This window comes from Pseudophryne corroboree, unplaced genomic scaffold (assembly GCF_028390025.1).
Source record: "Pseudophryne corroboree isolate aPseCor3 unplaced genomic scaffold, aPseCor3.hap2 scaffold_691, whole genome shotgun sequence".
In the NCBI taxonomy this organism is placed as follows: Eukaryota; Metazoa; Chordata; class Amphibia; order Anura; family Myobatrachidae; genus Pseudophryne; species Pseudophryne corroboree.
Genome location: NW_026970276.1, coordinates 265,681 through 285,488, shown reverse-complemented (window position 1 = coordinate 285,488; position 19,808 = coordinate 265,681). Strand labels below are relative to the sequence as shown.

At 48.2% G+C, this 19,808-nt stretch overlaps 1 protein-coding gene across 1 annotated transcript in view; it reads left to right on the top strand.

Annotated features, from left to right (window-relative positions):
• LOC135037952 (zinc finger protein 585A-like) overlaps positions 1–19,808 on the top strand; it is a gene marked incomplete at its 3' end in the record, with an annotated part of 152,620 nt that continues 132,812 nt past the window's right edge. Inside the window, exon 1 of the mRNA XM_063954600.1 lies at positions 1–905. Coding sequence (XP_063810670.1) covers positions 77–905 — 829 coding nt within the window. The remainder of the gene's footprint in view (positions 906–19,808) is intronic.

Below are 19,808 nucleotides of genomic sequence, written 5' to 3'. Positions count from 1 at the left end.
GGCAGAAGATATAGAGGGAGAAGAAGAGACGTATGTGACTGATATAAAGGCAGAAGATATAGAGGGAGAAGAAGAGATGTATGTGACTGATATAAAGGCAGAAGATATAGAGGGAGAAGAAGAGACGTATGTGACTGATATAAATGCAGAAGATATAGAGGGAGAAGAAGAGACGTATGTGACTGATATAAATGCAGAAGATATAGAGGGAGAAGAAGAGACGTATGTGACTGATATAAAGGCAGAAGATACAGGGGGAGAAGAAGAGACGTATGTGACTGATATAAAGGCAGAAGATATAGAGGGAGAAGAAGAGACGTATGTGACTGATATAAAGGCAGAAGATATAGAGGGAGAAGAAGAGACGTATGTGACTGATATGAAGGCAGAAGATATAAAGGGAGAAGAAGAGACGTATGTGACTGGTATAAAGGCAGAAGATATAGAGGGAGAAGAAGAGACGTATGTGACTGATATAAAGGCAGAAGATACAGAGGGAGAAGAAGAGACGTATGTTACTGATATAAAGGCAGAAGATATAAAGGGAGAAGAAGAGACGTATGTGACTGATATGAAGGCAGAAGATATAAAGGGAGAAGAAGAGACGTATGTGACTGGTATAAAGGCAGAAGATATAAAGGGAGAAGAAGAGACGTATATGACTATTATAAAGGCAGAAGATACAGAGGGAGAAGAAGAGACGTATGTGACTGATATGAAGGCAGAAGATATAGAGGAAGAAGAAGAGACGTATGTGACTGATATAAAGGCAGAAGATACAGAGGGAGAAGAAGAGACGTATGTGACTGATATAAAGGGAGAAGATATAGAGGGAGAAGAAGAGACGTATGTGAGGGGTGATCAGCAGTGTAAGGAGGAGGAGATACCTACAGATATCAGCACCGGTGAGTAATAAACACTTATTACAGAAGTCACATATTCTCATTGCTCAGTCACTACAGCAATCTCTTATCCTACACCCTCCTCCGCCATCAGCCCTGTTCTCAGTTGGGTGTTTATAACAGAAGTTTATCCATGACAAATATCACATGGAGAGTTATTACGCACTTTACTATAATGTTATTAAAAATAACAAGCAGTTGTATTATTATTAAGGATTATATATATTTCTCTATCGTCCTAGTGGATGCTGGGGTTCCTGAAAGGACCATGGGGAATAGCGGCTCCGCAGGAGACAGGGCACAAAAAGTAAAGCTTTAGGATCAGGTGGTGTGCACTGGCTCCTCCCCCTATGACCCTCCTCCAAGCCTCTGTTAGGTTTTTGTGCCCGGCCGAGAAGGGTGCAATCTAGGTGGCTCTCCTAAAGAGCTGCTTAGAAAAGTTTAGTTTAGGTTTTTTATTTTACAGTGAGTCCTGCTGGCAACAGGATCACTGCATCGAGGGACTTAGGGGAGAAGAAGTGAACTCACCTGCGTGCAGGATGGATTGGCTTCTTTGGCTACTGGACATTAGCTCCAGAGGGACGATCACAGGTACAGCCTGGATGGTCACCGGAGCCTCGCCGCCGGCCCCCTTGCAGATGCTGAAAAGAGAAGAAGGTCCAGAATCGGCGGCAGAAGACTCCTCAGTCTTCTTAAGGTAGCGCACAGCACTGCAGCTGTGCGCCATTGCTCTCAGCACACTTCACACGGCAGTCACTGAGGGTGCAGGGCGCTGGGGGGGGGGCGTCCTGGGCAGCAATGAAAATCCTTTTTTTGGCAAAAAATACCTCACATATAGCCTCCGGGGCTATATGGAGATATTTAACCCCTGCCAGAATCCATTTTTAAGCGGGAGACGAGCCAGCCGAAAAGGGGGCGGGGCCTATCTCCTCAGCACACAGCGCCATTTCCTCACACAGTTCCGCTGGTCAGGAAGGCTCCCAGACTCTCCCCTGCACTGCACTACAGAAACAGGGTTAAATCAAGAGAGGGGGGGCAAAATTTGGCGAAATTGTGATTTTATAAAAGCAGCTATAAGGGAGCACTTATTATAAGGCTATCCCTGTAAAATATAGCGCTTTGGTGTGTGCTGGCAAACTCTCCCTCTGTCTCCCCAAAGGGCTAGTGGGGTCCTGTCCTCTATCAGAGCATTTCCTGTGTGTGTGTGCTATATGTCGGTACGTGTGTGTCGACATGTATGAGGACGATGTTGGTGAGGAGGCGGAGCAAATTGCCTGTAATGGTGATGTCACTCTCTAGGGAGTCGACACCGGAATGGATGGCTTATTTATGGAATTACGTGATAATGTCAACACGCTGCAAGGTCGGTTGGCGACATGAGACGGCTGGCAAACAAATTAGTACCTGTCCAGGCGTCTCAAACACCGTCAGGGGCGTTAAAACGTCCTTTTACCTCAGTCGGTCGACAGACACAGACACGGACACTGATTTCAGTGTCGACGGTGAAGAAACAAACGTATTTCCCTTTAGGGCCACACGTTACTTGTTAAGGGCAATGAAGGAGGTGTTACATATTTCTGATACTACAAGTACCACAAAGAGGGTATTATGTGGGATGTGAAAAAACTACCTGTAGTTTTTCCTGAATCAGATAAATTAAATGAAGTGTGTGATGATGCGTGGGTTTCCCCCGATAGAAAATTATTGGCGGTATACCCTTTCCCGCCAGAAGTTAGGGCGCGTTGGGAAACACCCCTTAGGGTGGATAAGGCGCTCACACGCTTATCAAAACAAGTGGCGGTACCGTCTATAGATAGGGCCGTCCTCAAGGAGCCAGCTGACAGAAGGCTGGAAAATATCATAAAAAGTATATACACACATACTGGTGTTCTACTGCGACCAGCGATCGCCTCAGCCTGGATGTGCAGAGCTGGGGTGGCTTGGTCGGATTCCCTGACTAAAAATATTGATACCCTTGACAGGGACAGTATTTTATTGACTATAGAGCATTTAAAGGATGCATTTCTATATATGCGAGATGCACAGAGGGATATTTGCACTCTGGCATCAAGAGTAAGTGCGATGTCCATATCTGCCAGAAGATGTTTATGGACACGACAGTGGTCAGGTGATGCAGATTCCAAACGGCACAAAGGTGTATTGCCGTATAAAGGAAGAGGAGTTATTTGGGGTCGGTCCATCGGACCTGGTGGCCACGGCAACTGCTGGAAAATCCACCGTTTTTACCCTAAGTCACATCTCTGCAGAAAAAGACACCGTCTTTTCAGCCTCAGTCCTTTCGTCCCTATAAGAGTCATATCTGCCCAGGGATAGAGGAAAGGGAAGAAGACTGCAGCGGGCAGCCCATTCCCAGGAACAGAAGCCCTCCACCGCTTCTGCCAAGCTCTCAGCATGACGCTGGGACCGTACAGGACCCCTGGATCCTACAAGTAGTATCCCAGGGGTACAGACGAGACGTTTCCCCCTCGCAGGCTCCTGAAGTCTGCTTTACCAATGTATCCCTCCGACAAGGAGGCAGTATGGGAAACAATTCACAAGCTGTATTCCCAGCAGGTGATAATCAAATTACCCCTCCTACAACAAGGAAAGGGGTATTATTCCACACTATATTGGGGTACTGAAGCCAGAAGACTAGGTGAGACCTATTCTAAATCTGAAAAATGTGAACACTTACAAAGGTTCAAATCAAGATGGAGTCACTCAGAGCAGTGATAACGAACCAGGAAGAAGGGGACTATATAGTGTCCCGGGACATCAGGGATGCTTACCTCCATGTCCCAAATTTGCCCTTCTCACCAAGGGTACCTCATGTTCGTGTTACAGAACTGTCACTATCAGTTTCAGACGCTCTCGTTTGGATTGTCCACGGCACCCCGGGTCTTTACCAAGGTAATGGCCGAAAGGATGATTCTTCTGCGAAGAAAAGGCGTCTTAATTATCCCTTACTTGGACGATCTCCTGATAAGGGCAAAGTCCAGGGAACAGTTGGAGGTCGGAGTAGCACTATCTCGGATACTGCTATAACAGCACGGGTGGATTCTAAATATTCCAAAATCGCAGCTGATCCCGACGACACGTATGCTGTGCCTAGGGATGATTCTGGACACAGTCCAGAAAAAGGTGTTTCTCCCGGAAGAGAAAGCCAGGGAGTTATCCGAGCTAGTCAGGAACTTCCTAAAACCAGGAAAAGTGTCAGTGCATCATTGCACAAGGGTCCTGGTAAAAATGGTGGCTTCCTACGAAGCAATTCCATTCGGCAGATTTCACGCAAGAACTTTTCAGTCGGATCTGCTGGACAAATGGTCCGGATCGCATCTTCAGATGCATCAGCGGATAACCCTATATCCAAGGACAAGGGTGTCTCTCCTGTGGTGGTTACAGAGTGCTCATCTTCTAGAGGGCCGCAGATTCGGCATTCAGGATTGGATGCTGGTGACCACGGAGGCCAGCCCGAGAGGCTGGGGAGCAGTCACACAAGGAAAAAATTTCCAGGGAGTGTGATCAAGTTTGGAGACTTTTCTCCACATAAATATACTGGAGCTAAGGGTAAATTTATAATGCTCTAAGCTTAGCAAGACCTCTGCTTCAAGGTCAGCCGGTATTGATCCAGTGGGAAAAACATCACGGCAGTCGCCCACGTAAACAGACAGGGCGGCACAAGAAGCAGGAGGGCAATGGCAAAAAAACTGCAAGGACTTTTCGCTGGGCGGAAAATCATGTGATAGCACTGTCAGCAGTGTTCATTCCGGGAATGGAAACTGGGAAGCAGACTTCCTCAGCAGGCACGACCTCCACCCGGGAGAGTGGAAACTTCATCGGGAAGTTTTTTCCACATGATTGTGAACCATTGGGAAATACCAAAGGTGGACATGATGGCGTCCCGCCTGAACAAAAAACGGGACAGGTATTGCGCCAGGTCAAGAGACTTTCAGGCAATAGCTGTGGACGTTCTGGTAACACAGTAGGTGTACCAGTCGGTGTATGTGTTCCCTCCTCTGCCTCTCATACCCAAGGTATTGAGAATTATAAGACGTAGAGGAGTAAGAACTATACTCGTGGCTCCGGATTTGCCAAGAGGGATTTGGTACCCGGAACTTCAAGAGATGCTTACAGAGGACTCATGGCCTCTGCCGCTAGGAAGGGACTTGCTTCAGCAAGTACCATGTCTGTTCCAAGACTTACCGCGGCCGCGTTTGACGGCATGGCGGTTGAACGCTGGATCCTAGGGGAAAAGGAATTCCGGAAGAGGTCATTCCTACCCTGGTCAATGCCAGGAAGGTGGTGACCGCACAACGTTATCACCACATGTGGCAAAAATTATGTTGCGTGGTGTGAGGCCAGGAAGGCCCCACGAAAAAAATTTCAACTCGGTCGATTCCTGCATTTCCTGCAAACAGGAGTGTCTATGGGCCTCAAATTGGGGTCCATTAAGGTTCAAATTTCGGCCCTGTCAATTTTCTTCCAGAAAGAATTGGCTTCAGTTCCTGAAGTCCAGAAGTTTGTCAAGGGAGTATTGCATATACAACCCCTTTGTTGTGCCTCCAGTGGCACTGTGGGATCTCAACGTAGTTCTGGGATTCCTCAAATCACATTGTTTTAAAACCATTCAAATCTGTGGATTTGAAGCATCTCACATGGAAAGTGACCATGCTCTTGGCCCTGGCCTGGGCCAGGCGAGTGTCAAATTGGTGGTTTGTTTTTCTCAAAAAAGACCATATCTGTTTGTCCATTCGGACAGGGCAGAGCTGCGGACTCGTCCCCAGTTTTCTCCCTAAGGTGGTGTCAGTGTTTCACCTGAACCAGCTTATTGTGGTGCCTTGCGCCTACTAGGGACTTGGAGGACTCCAAGTTGCTAGATGTTGTCAGGGCCCTGAAAATATAGTTTTCCAGGTCGGCTGGAGTCAGGAAATCTGACTTGCTGTTTTATCCTGTATGCACCCAACAAGCTGGGTGCCCCTGCTTCTAAGCAGACTATTGCTCGTTGGATGTGTAGTACAATTCAGCTTGCACATTCTGTGGCAGGCTTGCCACAGCCAAAAATATGTAAATGCCCATTCCACAAGGAAGGTGGGCTCATCTTGGGCGGCTGCCCGAGGGGTCTCGGCTTTACAACTTTGCCGAGCGGCTACGTGGTCGGGGGAGAACACGTTTGTAAAATCCTACAAATTTGATACCCTGGCTAAGGAGGACCTGGAGTTCTCTCATTCGGTGCTGCAGAGTCATCCGCACTCTCCCGCCCGTTTGGGAGCTTTGGTATAATCCCCATGGTCCTTTCAGGAACCCCAGCATCCACTAGGACGATAGAGAAAATAAGAATTTACTTACCGATAATTCTATTTCTCGGAGTCCGTAGTGGATGCTGGGCGCCCATCCCAAGTGCGGATTATCTGCATTATTTGTACATAGTTACAAAAATCGGGTTATTATTGTTGTGAGCCATCTTTTCAGAGGCTCCTCTGTTATCATGCTGTTAACTGGGTTCAGATCACAGGTTATACGGTGTGATTGGTGTGGCTGGTATGAGTCTTACCCGGGATTCAAAATCCTTCCTTATTGTGTACGCTCGTCCGGGCACAGTATCCTAACTGAGGCTTGGAGGAGGGTCATAGGGGGAGGAGCCAGTGCACACCACCTGATCCTAAAGCTTTACTTTTTGTGCCCTGTCTCCTGCGGAGCCGCTATTCCCCATGGTCCTTTCAGGAACCCCAGCATCCACTACGGACTCCGAGAAATAGAATTATCGGTAAGTAAATTCTTATTTTAGTAGTGATATATAGTAGTGTATGTAGAGGTGCACAGGTAACGGTGTAACACACACGTGTAGAGAAAGATATATTAGAAGACAATCTCTTGTAATAATGGCTATTTGACACTAATTTCGTATGTGAATCGCAGCTTCTTAGTCAGTGATCACATGAGACAATATAGTTAGTGGAGAGGAACAGAGCGCTGTGACCAGACGCTTCCTAGGGCCGCGCGTCCCACGGTCACGGAATGGGTTTCGGTCACATGGGACGTGGCCAATTAGAGGATTCACGGTTACAATCGCCTGTTACTGACTCCACCCACTGGACAGTGGGCGGGAACAGTGCTGCCACCACCAGACTCCTGGTTCCCGTGGCTCGGTTCTGCTCCGTGTGCGTTGACACGCTGTCTTACCACACCTGTGTGGTGATGGCTGATCCCCACTGGTCACCTGACCAGGGCTCTGCACGGTAGTTGGCTGAAGGCGGAGCTTGGAGATGCCAGGGTTACACTGGACAGCAGAACGGGGCTACGTTTGGCATACCCCTGCTGGTCACAAGATGAAGCGGTCGTCTTGAGGAAAAAGATGTTTATTCGCTCAAATCAAGTCCTGAAAAGGCCCCTCCCTTCTCCCAGGGGATATCATACAGCCAGATGTTCACACAGAAAGCAGATGGTATAATACCTACACAGGGGTCACAGCACTCTATACAGTAATACACTATCTCCGGGGGTAAGCCCTCCATGTCTTTTCTATCCCGTCTGGATAATAAATAAATTACATTGTAAAAGGAGATAACTGCATGAATCAGTTTGTTTTGTGCAGCTTGTTACATTCCACCTACCTCAGTTTCTGGGTACCAGCCAGCTCCTTCAGTCTCTGGGCAGGAACCCCCATGGGCTTCCTTTTTCTCAGTTACTGGGTCGTATAACTGACCACCTGGCTACTCCTGCAGTTATTCCCCCTGTGGGAGTTCCTCAGCAGGTATATACTGCTATATCAGTCCCCAATGTCTCCGGCTATGCCAGTCACAGCCATTAATCCCCCTTCGTTGGACGTGCTCTCTACTTCAGTACAGAGCCTGACGCAAACCTATGTGGCCTTCCAGCAGATGTTACTGAATGACAGGCCTTTACCCTCTAGGGCCACTAGGCGTACTGTCTCATCCTCTCATCTGCACAAATTACATATTCAGAGGCATCATCTGGTGAAGAAGAAGAGGCTGATGTCTCTCTCAAATGGTTCCCCTCAGGAGGGTAGGAGGTTCACTCGCCCTGGATGTGGCTGCACTGAGTACTGGTCAAATCCATCCTGAAAGTGGAGGATGATGAGCCTGCTCCTGAACCGAAAAACTTGCACCGTTTTAAGCTCCAAGGAAGAGTTTCCTCAGCCTGAACACCTTATGGAACTGCCTAAGCAATTAACTTCTTTCTACACTGTTCCAGCTACTGACTGTACAAAGTGAGAGATTCCCCCACTGGTGGATTCTCATTGTGCACGTTTGGTGAAATCACCCACCTTGCCTATTCCTTCAACGTCTTCCTTAAAGAAAACTGTGGATAGCAGAATGGCCTCCAAAGCGTCGGCTACCTCTGTCCTTGCTAGACGCATCTCCTCACTCTGCTTAAGGAAAGAGGATATGGATTCTAAGAAGGCATTGGGATTCTTACCCTTCATGGGGGATATCTTATATGGAGCGGAATTGGATAAAATAATGGCTACACTAGCGGCTGCCAAGACGGCTTTTCTGCCCTTGGCTCCTACGCCAAGGGCTCGGACATCCACTTTTCGTGCCTTTTGCCCACAAGGGAAAGCCAGACCTTCCTTGGACAAAAAAGTCTACTGAGACTACAAACCTAGGTCCAAGCAGGCCACCAGCCAAATGTGATGACAGGCTTGTAGCATGACAGGGTGGGCCTCCTCCTGAGGGACCCCAGGGTGGTAGGCCAACTTCTTTAGTTTGTGCACGCCTGGTGCCTAACTACAACAGACGCCTGAGTGCAAGAAGTGGTCTCTCATGGGTACGCTGGCTACTTCAAGAGACGACCCCCTCAACAGTTCTTTTGTACAGGCCTCCCTTCAGACCCCAGCAAGGTTTTGGCCCTACAAAAGGTTATTCAATCCCTCCTGCAATCAGGAGTGAAGATACCAGTCCCTTGCTCTTAATACGGGACCGGGTTTTATTCAACACTATTCCTGATGCAGAAACCGAATGGATCTCATCGACCTATGGTAAACCTTAGTCTCTCAAATTTGTCAGAGTACCCAAGTTCCATATGGAAACACTATGCTCCATTGTTCTAGCAATGGATCGGGGGATTTCATGGTGACTAGACATTTAGGATGTTTACTTGCATGTTTCTATAGTACCTTCCCACCAATAATTCCTACGGTTTGCTATTATTCACCAAAATTACCAATTTCAGGCATTGCCTTTTTGGACTCTCCACTGCGCCCAGGGTCTTCACGAACATTATGGCAGTTATGGCATTACATATACGTTGTCAGGGAGTCAGAATTCTTCTTTATCTGGATGACCTGGAGGTACTAAACAACTGTCTCCAGCTGACTATTTCCTTCCTACAACAAATATGGCTCATCAACTGGAAGAAGTCATCCCTCACGCCTTCACAGTGTATGATACATCAGAGAGAACTTTTGTAATCTCGAGTCCAGAGGCTCTTCCTGGCCACTTTTTCCGAGGGGTCTTTGGAAGTTCAAACAAGAAGGAGGTACCATCAAAGTGGTAGTCCCGACATGGCCCATATGTCATTGGTTCTTCGATCTACAGAACCTATCCATAGACGCTCCCTTTCCACTTCCCCAGCTACCAGACTTGTAGTCTGAGGGTCCCTGTCTACCTCCAGACCTAGCTCATCTAAATTTGATGGCGTGGCTCTTGAGTCATCCATCCTAAGAGCAAAAGGATTCTCAGTCGCTTGTCCAAACCATGCTTAAAACGAGAAAGCTGGAATTTTCCCAGATCTATTATCGGGTGTGGCATATATACCTTCAGTGGTGCGCTACAATGTGCTATAACCAACGGTTTTATAGAGTATCTAGGATTCTCACCTTCCTCCAAGCTGGACTTCGCTTAACAACGTTGAAAGTGCACATCTCGGCGCTTTCCATCTGGTTCCAACAGTAAATTACTTCACTACCGGATGTTCGTACTTTTCTCCAAGGTGTACTCCATGTTCAACCTCCATATGTAACTCAGGTAGTGCCATGGGATTTATCAGTGGTCCTCAAAGCTTTTCAGAAGCCTCCGTTGAACCTCTGGAATCAGTGGATCTACAGTAGTTAACGAAAACAAAAGCCAGATTCCTGCTAGCTTTTGCTTCCGCAGGGTATCAGATTTGGGAGTGCTGTCCTCTTGCTCCCCCTTTCTTATTTTTCATAGGGACAGGGTTGTTCTACGTACTAGGCCCAATTTCCTTCCTGTTAGGCGCCGGGGTCCGCTCGTCGGTGCGGCCCGGCGCCTAGCAACCAGGGACGCCGTGCGCGTACAGCCGCCGGCTCCCTGGCAACGCTAGACGCCGGGCGCACGGAGCCGCTCTGACCCTAGCAACGGGGACGCCACGTTCGGCCGCGTTCCCCGTTGCTGGGTCTGTTCTAATTATATTATGGTGTGCTGGCCGTGCAGCATGCAAGCTGCACGGCATTACCTGAGATTGCCCTGTCTGGATCCTGATTGGAGGGTTCCTAAATAAAGGCACTCTCAGGGCTTCCTACAGACGCCGGTGATAGCTTCCTGTTTGCCTGTGTGTCAGCTACAGAGAGTTTCCAGTACTGCTCTATCCGGTTGTTCCTGTCCTCAGTGATCCTGTACTCGGAAGTTTGTCATCTATTCCTGGAGTCTGACCGAACACCTGTAACATCCTGTGGTGTTCGTGAGTCGCGGCGCAGCCGTGTGTTGCGGCTTGTCCGCTTACTGCTTATTATTTAGTATCTTTGTGTTCTGGAGCTTTTGCGGAGGATTCCGCTTCCACAGATCCACTCTGGTATCCAGCGGTGTTGGATAGGAGTAACGGATCAGTGGATCTTTGGTTGTCCTTTTCCCTGGCGGCTAGTCCGCACATACCGTTTGTTTAAGTTAGTTAGCTTGTAACCCCTGGCCTGGTTGCTTAGTCAGAGGGCCCCTTGTTATCACCCTGTCTCGGATTTCCCTTTGTCTCCCATTAAGACCTGCGGGGGCATCGGGGTTGGGCAGACATAATCCGCCCTTCGAACGCGGCTGCCATGGGCTCAAGCAACCATAGTCTCGCAAGGGATTTCTGATAACACGGGCGAGACAACGGAGTTAGGGTGCCAGGGGTTACTAGGCTCTCCTGCTCCCACAACCAGCATATCTTCCCAGTACTCAGACCTCGGCCATAAGATCTCCTCTGGTCTGGAGTACGGGAATCATAACATTATCACCGGCCTAAAACAAAAGAAAAAATTTAATTAACAGGAGTTAATTTTTTCATTTATTCAGTTGGGAGATTTGTCGGCCTCATGAATCCCGCCGGTGTTGGGCCAAATCCTGGCCAGCTTCTAGTTAGTCAGATTCAAGAACTTACTCAGATGGTTCAGGATCTGTCCCTCCGGGTGAGGTCACAGGAAGATCTGTTACGGACTTCCCCGAGGGTCATCCCTGAACCAAAAATGCATCTGCCTGACCGTTTTTCTGGGGATAGAAAGCAGTTTTTTAATTTTAAAGAGTCTTGTAAACTTTATTTTCGTTTAAGACCAGTCTCCTCAGGTACAGAGGCTCAGCGGGTTGGAATTATTATTTCTCTGCTTCAGGGGGATCCTCAGACCTGGGCTTTTGGTTTAAAGACAGACGATCCGGCCTTATCGTCTGTAGACGCCTTTTTAAAATCTTTAGGGCTATTGTATGACGACCCTGATAGAGAGGCGTCCGCTGAGAGTCAGTTGCGTGCTCTTAGACAGGGTAGGAATCCCGCAGAGAATTATTGTACGGAGTTTCGCCGTTGGTCGAACGACTGTGGATGGAATGACCCAGCCCTACGCAGTCAGTTTCGCCTCGGCTTATCTGAATCTTTAAAAGACAGTCTCCTTCAGTATCCCGCTCCTGTGACTCTCGATAAACTCATGGAGCTCTCTATTAAGATAGATCGTCGGCTCAGAGAGCGGAGGGCTGAAAAAGGGGCATCTGTCGGGTCTACTCCTTGTGTTCTTTCCATTCCTGTAGACATGGAGGAGCCTATGCAGATAGGTCTCTCCAAATTGTCTTCTGAAGAAAGAACCAGGAGGCAAAATTCTGGTCTTTGTTTATACTGTGGAGGTAAGGGACATTTTGCCCGTAGTTGTCCGAACAAGTCGGGAAACTTCCTGACCAAGTGAGTTGTGAGGGGGTTCACTTTGGTCTGCAGCTTATCTCCTCAATTAATTCACTGTTAGTTCCTGCTAAAGTTTCCTTTGGCAGCCTCTGTTCCTCGGTCTCTGCTTTTGTGGACAGTGGAGCTGCAGGGAACTTTATGGATTTAACATGGGCCAAGGCCTTAGGTATTCCTCAGTTAACCTTGGGTAGGTGTGTCACCATGCATGGTTTAGATGGGAGTCCCTTGTCCAATGGGGTTATTTCTCTATGTACACCTCCTGTTTTTCTCTCGGTAGGAGCTCTGCATTCGGAAAAGATTGAGTTTTTCCTTACCCATTGTCCAGCAGTTCCTGTGGTTCTGGGTCACCCTTGGCTGGCCTTTCATAATCCCATCATTGATTGGCAGTCGGGGGAGATCTTACAATGGGGTACCATCTGTAATAAAGAATGTATTACGCTTCCTATCCGAGTAGCTGCCGCCGTTCCCGCACCCATTCCTGGGGAATACCAGGATTTTGCTGATGTATTTTCCAAGGGCAATGCGGATATTCTGCCTCCCCATAGGCCTTATGATTGTGCCATTGAGCTAATTCCTGGTGCCACGTTGCCTAAAGGAAGGTTATATGCATTGTCTGGTCCTGAAACTGTGGCCATGAATGAGTATGTGAAAGAAAGCCTTGGAAAAGGATTTATCAGGCCATCTAAATCCCCTTTAAGTGCAGGTTTCTTCTTCGTAGAGAAGAAGGATGGTTCACTCAGACCCTGCATTGACTTTAGAGCTTTGAATAAAATCTCAGTAAAAAATACTTATCCTCTGCCACTGATCTCTGTCCTCTTTGATCAGCTACGTTCAGCTGTGATTTTTTCTAAGATTGACCTGAGAGGAGCATATAACCTCATCAGAATCAAGTCAGGGGATGAGTGGAAAACGGCATTCAGTACTCAGTCAGGCCACTATGAGTATCTGGTTATGCCATTTGGCCTGTCTAACGCTCCGGCAGTTTTCCAGGATCTCATTAACGATGTGCTCCGTGAATTTCTTGGAAGATTCGTTGTAGTCTACTTAGACGATATTTTGATATATTCTGAATCTGTAGAACAACATGTTACCCAGGTGCGTCAGGTTCTAAAGAAATTACGTGAAAATCACCTATATGCCAAGCTGGAGAAGTGTGAATTTCATGTCACGGAGGTATCCTTTTTAGGGTACATTATTTCCCCTCGGGGATTCCGTATGGAACCAAAGAAGCTCCAAGCCATCCTTAGTTGGGCGCAACCCACCAACTTAAAAGCAATTCAGCGCTTTTTAGGGTTTGCGAACTACTATAGAAGATTTATTCACTCTTTCTCTGACCTAGTTGCTCCCATTGTGGCACTGACTAAGAAGGGAGCAGATCCTACCAATTGGTCACGTGAAGCTGAGTTATCTTTTCAGGCCTTGAAACAAGCCTTTGTCTCAGCCCCTGTCCTTAGACATCCCAACCCAGAATTGCCTTTCATTGTTGAGGTTGATGCCTCGGAGGTTGGAGTAGGGGCTATCCTTTCTCAGAAGGATCCGGATTCCCTTGAATTACATCCTTGTGCCTTTATGTCCAGGAAATTCTCATCTGCAGAATCCAACTACGATGTTGGTAACCGGGAATTGCTGGCTATTAAATGGGCTTTCGAGGAGTGGAGGCATTGGCTTGAAGGAGCGACTCATACCATTTCAGTTTTGACTGATCACAAAAATCTTCAATACATTGAATCAGCTAAACGACTGAATGCCCGGCAGGCTCGTTGGGCTTTATTTTTTACTCGTTTCAAATTCATTATCACCTTCAGGCCAGGTTCTAAGAATACTAAGGCAGATGCCCTGTCACGCAGTTTTCTTCCCGTTCAAGACAACAGTCCTGTTACTCCCATACTTCCGTCTTCAGTCATTCGGGCAGGCCTCACACAGGATGTATTTACCCAGTTAAAGCTGCTTCAACATCAAGCTCCTGGAAATACTCCTGCTGGTCGTCTTTTTGTCCCTGAGTCTTTGAGAGCAACTGTTTTGACGGAGTTTCATGATAGCAAAGTTGCCGGGCATCCGGGAATCGCTAAGACTTTGGAATTAGTCTCCCGCTCAGTATGGTGGCCTGGTCTTTCCAAAGACATTAAAGAGTTTGTTTTTTCGTGTCAGGTCTGTGCACAGCATAAAGTTCCCCGTTTTTTGCCTATAGGTCAACTTATGCCCTTGAACGTTCCTCTTAGGCCATGGTCGCATATCTCCATGGACTTTGTGGTGGACCTCCCTCTGTCAGCCGGATGCCGAGTCATATGGGTGGTAGTGGACCGTTTTAGCAAAATGGCCCATTTCATTGCTCTTCCCCGATTGCCATCTGCCCAGGGATTAGCAGTCTTGTTCCTCCGCCATGTTTTCAGACTCCATGGCTTACCCACTGATATTGTTTCTGATCGGGGTCCACAATTCATTGCACAATTTTGGAAGTCTTTTTGTGCTTCGTTAAAGATGAAATTATCTTTAACGTCCGGCTATCATCCCCAATCCAATGGGCAGACTGAGCGAGTTAACCAATCTCTAAAACAATATTTGCGTTTGTACTCGGCCAAACTCCAAAATGACTGGTCTGAGTTTCTTCCGTTGGCAGAGTTTGCTTATAATAATGCCTGTCATTCCTCCACCAATGTGTCTCCATTTTTTGCAGTTTTTGGTTTTCACCCCAGAGCTAATTCATTTTTCCAACATTCCTTTGTCTCCTCTCTGGCCCTGACCTCTCATCTTAGACTTATTTGGAGAAAAGTGCACCTGGCTCTCAGAAAAGCAGCATTCCGGGAAAAAAAAATTTCTGACAGGCTCCGGCGGCCGTGCACTTTTAAAGTAGGAGACAGGGTGTGGTTGTCGACTCGCAACATTAAACTTCGACAAACCTCAGCCAGATTGGGTCCTAGATTTATTGGACCATTTCACATTATCAAAAAAGTCAATCCAGTTGCTTTCCGGTTACGTTTACCAAAAACTTTACGGATCGGAAATACCTTCCATTGCTCATTGCTGAAACCTTATGTTTCGTCCAGTAGATTTCCTCGTAAAATATCTCAGGGGAGGTCACCAATAAATGTACAGGGTCAGCAGGAGTTCTTGGTGGAGAAGGTTCTCGATTCCAAGTTGTCCCGGGGTCGGCTTTATTTTTTGGTACATTGGAGAGGTTATGGGCCAGAGGAAAGATCTTGGGTCCTGGATGAGGATCTTCATGCCCCGAGGCTCAAAGGGGCATTTTTCCGAAAATTTCCTCAGAAACCTGGCTTTAGGGGTTCCTTGACCCCTCCTCAAGGGGGGGGGTACTGTTAGGCGCCGGGGTCCGCTCGTCGGTGCGGCCCGGCGCCTAGCAACCAGGGACGCCGTGCGCGTACAGCCGCCGGCTCCCTGGCAACGCTAGACGCCGGGCGCACGGAGCCGCTCTGACCCTAGCAACGGGGACGCCACGTTCGGCCGCGTTCCCCGTTGCTGGGTCTGTTCTAATTATATTATGGTGTGCTGGCCGTGCAGCATGCAAGCTGCACGGCATTACCTGAGATTGCCCTGTCTGGATCCTGATTGGAGGGTTCCTAAATAAAGGCACTCTCAGGGCTTCCTACAGACGCCGGTGATAGCTTCCTGTTTGCCTGTGTGTCAGCTACAGAGAGTTTCCAGTCCTGCTCTATCCGGTTGTTCCTGTCCTCAGTGATCCTGTACTCGGAAGTTTGTCATCTATTCCTGGAGTCTGACCGAACACCTGTAACATCCTGTGGTGTTCGTGAGTCGCGGCGCAGCCGTGTGTTGCGGCTTGTCCGCTTACTGCTTATTATTTAGTATCTTTGTGTTCTGGAGCTTTTGCGGAGGATTCCGCTTCCACAGATCCACTCTGGTATCCAGCGGTGTTGGATAGGAGTAACGGATCAGTGGATCTTTGGTTGTCCTTTTCCCTGGCGGCTAGTCCGCACATACCGTTTGTTTAAGTTAGTTAGCTTGTAACCCCTGGCCTGGTTGCTTAGTCAGAGGGCCCCTTGTTATCACCCTGTCTCGGATTTCCCTTTGTCTCCCATTAAGACCTGCGGGGGCATCGGGGTTGGGCAGACATAATCCGCCCTTCGAACGCGGCTGCCATGGGCTCAAGCAACCATAGTCTCGCAAGGGATTTCTGATAACACGGGCGAGACAACGGAGTTAGGGTGCCAGGGGTTACTAGGCTCTCCTGCTCCCACAACCAGCATATCTTCCCAGTACTCAGACCTCGGCCATAAGATCTCCTCTGGTCTGGAGTACGGGAATCATAACACTTCCTAAGGTAATTTCCCAGTCACATATTAATGAGGTAATTGTGGTAGTGGCCTTCCTCTCTCCAAACTTTTGACTGGGGAGCCCTCCCTTGATGTGGTCATTGCTCTAAGGAGTTATGTGGATCATTCCAGTTCCCTTTGGAAATCAGACTCCCTCTTTGTCCTTTGTGGCCTCAACAAGAGGGGGTGACCAGCAGACAAACAGACTCTGACCAGATGGATTTGTATGACTATATCAGAAGTGTACAGTCAGGCTGACCTTCCTGTACCCGATACAGTTTCAGCTTTTTCTATTCACTCTGTTGGTCCCTTGTGGGCAGCACACCGTGGCATGTCTGCAGGACAATTGTGCAAGGTGGGTACATGGTCTTTTATCCTATCTTAGGTTGTATGCCTTTGATACAGTCACTTCCCAAGATGCTTCATTTGGATGCTGGACTCTTTTATCCACTCAAGAGCATCCCTTCCCTTAAATAACTGCTTTGGGATATCCCCATGATAATCCCTGTGGAGCCATATGGAACCCAAAGAAGAAAATGAGAGTTATGGTAAAACTTTCTATGACCGGACGGTCCCGTATGACAGCCCTCTCCGCTTTGTGTCCCGTCCCCAGTCACAGAATGGAGTTTTAGGTCACACGGGACCTGGCCACATAGGGGATTCCCACTTATCGTCAGTAGCCGCCTGTTACTGACTCCACCCACTGCGCAGTGGGCCGATACTATGCTGCCAGCACCAGACTCATCATAGCCATGGTGTCTGGAACCACGGTTCTGCTCTGTATGTGTCAACACACTGTCTTACCACACCTGTGTGGTGTTGACGAATCCTCACTAGTCACTTGACTAGGCCTCTAACCGGTAGCTGGCTGGAAGCAGAGATGAAGACACTGGGTGCTCCCAGGACAGCCGCAAAATGGAGCTAGGTTTGGCTTAGCTCTGCAGGTCACAAGATGAAGCAGTCATCTTGAGCCAGATGTTTATTTACTCAAATAGCCTTCAAAAAGACTTCCCTATTGCTAGGGGCAACAGCAATACAGCAAGATGTTACAGCAGAAAGTAGTTGTTATAATAGAGCTCACAGGCCTCCTCGTTTTATACAGTGAAACCACACTGCATCTCAGGGGTAGCCCCCCCCCCCCCTGAGTCCTTTCCATCCAATCAGGATATCTTACAAAATATTAATAAATTACATTTTAAAAGGATATAAGTACATGAAGCAATTTCCTCCTTCCTGTCACACACACAGTTTGGTGTCCTTTAAAGTCCAGTCCTTACCACCAGGGAGTTTACAATTCGCCTATGATACATTTATCACATAGCTTCAAGATACGGTTTGTATTTGATTTCCCAAACAAATGTTCCTCATCCTTCCTGCATATACCATTCAGGATTCGTATATCAATCAAACCAGCTACATAAATAAATACAGGTTCCAAACCCATACCAATCCATACCACTTTACATATTCACACAGTCTCAGCATTTACCTGCCGGGCACTGTCCAACATCAAAAAGGTTTTTCTGCTGCGGGGTACACTGGGCTCCACAAGGATAGACATTGGGGTGTAGAGTAGGATCTTGATCCGAAGCACCAACAGGCTCAAAAGCTTTGACCTTTTTCCCATGATGCATAGCGCCGCCTCCTATATCACCCCGCCTCCATGCACAGGAGCTCAGTTTGTAGTTGGTGCTTGCAGTGCAAGCATGTAACAGGAGGGGCTGCTCAGCAGCTCTAGAAAAAGCTTTTTCTGAGGAAAAAAGAAGACTACAAGGGCTGCAGCAGAGGCACAGATTGTGCTGGATGTCAGTAGACATTGCCTGCTGCAGCTCCATCTCTCCCCCAGCGGCGCTGTACACTCCCGAGCCCTGGTGGCCGGGTACCTACAGCGGAGGCTCCGGTTTTCTTCACGTTAGACACACACGGCTGGGGCTCTCCGGGATCGCGTGGCTGCGCTTCGGGAGGTGGTAAGTGGGTCCCACTTGCGGGACCCGGTCTTTATCGCGATCTGGCGCGGTCAGTGGGAGGCGGGCCGCGCGCGCTGGCGGTGGACACTGTGGCAGTACAGGCGATCCCACTAGATCACCAGGGCATGGGCGCAGGTCAGGTTTTCTCTCTAAACCAATTCTTATATCGCCCACAGTACCCAGTGGTTTTGCCAGCAGGGGGATAGAGCTTAGACCTGAAGCCCCTCCCCCAGCCCCAGGGCGCCATTTCCAGCAAGTGTTCCCGCCCTGGAGCTGCATATCTGTCTCTCCCTCACTCCCTGGCAGTGTCTGTGGCGCCATTATCCCTCAGCTCACTGTTCCTGGTACTGCTTGGGCAAATCCTCCTATGTGAAGCCGCCTGGTTGTCAGCGCTGTGACCTTTACATGACACTTAAGTATTCTACCTGCCTTTTTAGTCAGTGTTAGTAAGAAAGTGTGCATTTAGTCAGGGTTTTATAGTACAATTACCCTGTGATATACATCCAGTTCTTACTGTGTACTGTTATATCTATTGTTATATAGCTGTGTAAGCTAGTCCAGTGCAGTATTATTGTCAGTAATAACCTCTGCATTGTACAGACTGTGACTATCTGTGTGTGCATTTGATAGCTGAGTGGTGTCCATTTTGTGTCTTTCACTCAACCTGCTATCCCTATATTCTATAACCTGAGGGGGCTTGGTGCGTCAGGTGTTATCTAATATAGGATTTTCACAAAGATATACTGTATTACATATTTTCTCTGTGATTTAGTCACCATATCTCTCCTTTATCTCTGCTGGTGCTGACTACACTGCGCAGGGGTTTGGGCTAGAGGTATAGTGCTGCTGATAATTGTACTGTGTTACCTGATACTGCAAGTTATATCATGTCTGCTTCTGAGGGTAACGGTTCTGGGGCTGAACACACTGCTGGTGTTGCTGAAGCCACAGGGCCATATGAGGAGAATATAGCAGCTGTGGGCTCTGGTTCTGGGGGCTCCTTGCCCCCCAGTGGGACTGTGGCAACGGAGGCACATACTGACCCACCGTGGGCCGCTTTTTCCACGCTTCTGCATATGCTAGTTCATAAACTAACTCCCCCTAGGGGACCCCCAATGCTGGTACAACCGTATGTGGTCCCTGCAGCTAACCCGCCGTGGGCGGACGATTTATCTGCTCATTTAAAGAAGTTGAACCAGTCCTTGACTACTAAAAAGTCTGACCAACGCTCGCCTAAGTCCAAGAGGTCCTCTAAGCGAGCGCTTATCTCCTCACAATCCACTGCTGTCACTGACACCTCGTCTGATGAAGACGGCACATATACTGACCCCTCAGGTTCTGACTCAGATATGGCTATCCCCTCGCGCCAGAGCTGTCTAAAAATTGGGAAACACCTCCTCCAGTGGACTCACATGTGGCTAGGATGGGGGTTTCCTTAGCTCTACCTGTCACTACCGTCACGTCTCTAAAAGAGCCTACGGATAAACGTGTGGAGGGTTGTCTGAAAGCAATTTACACCCTCACGGATGCTGCACAAA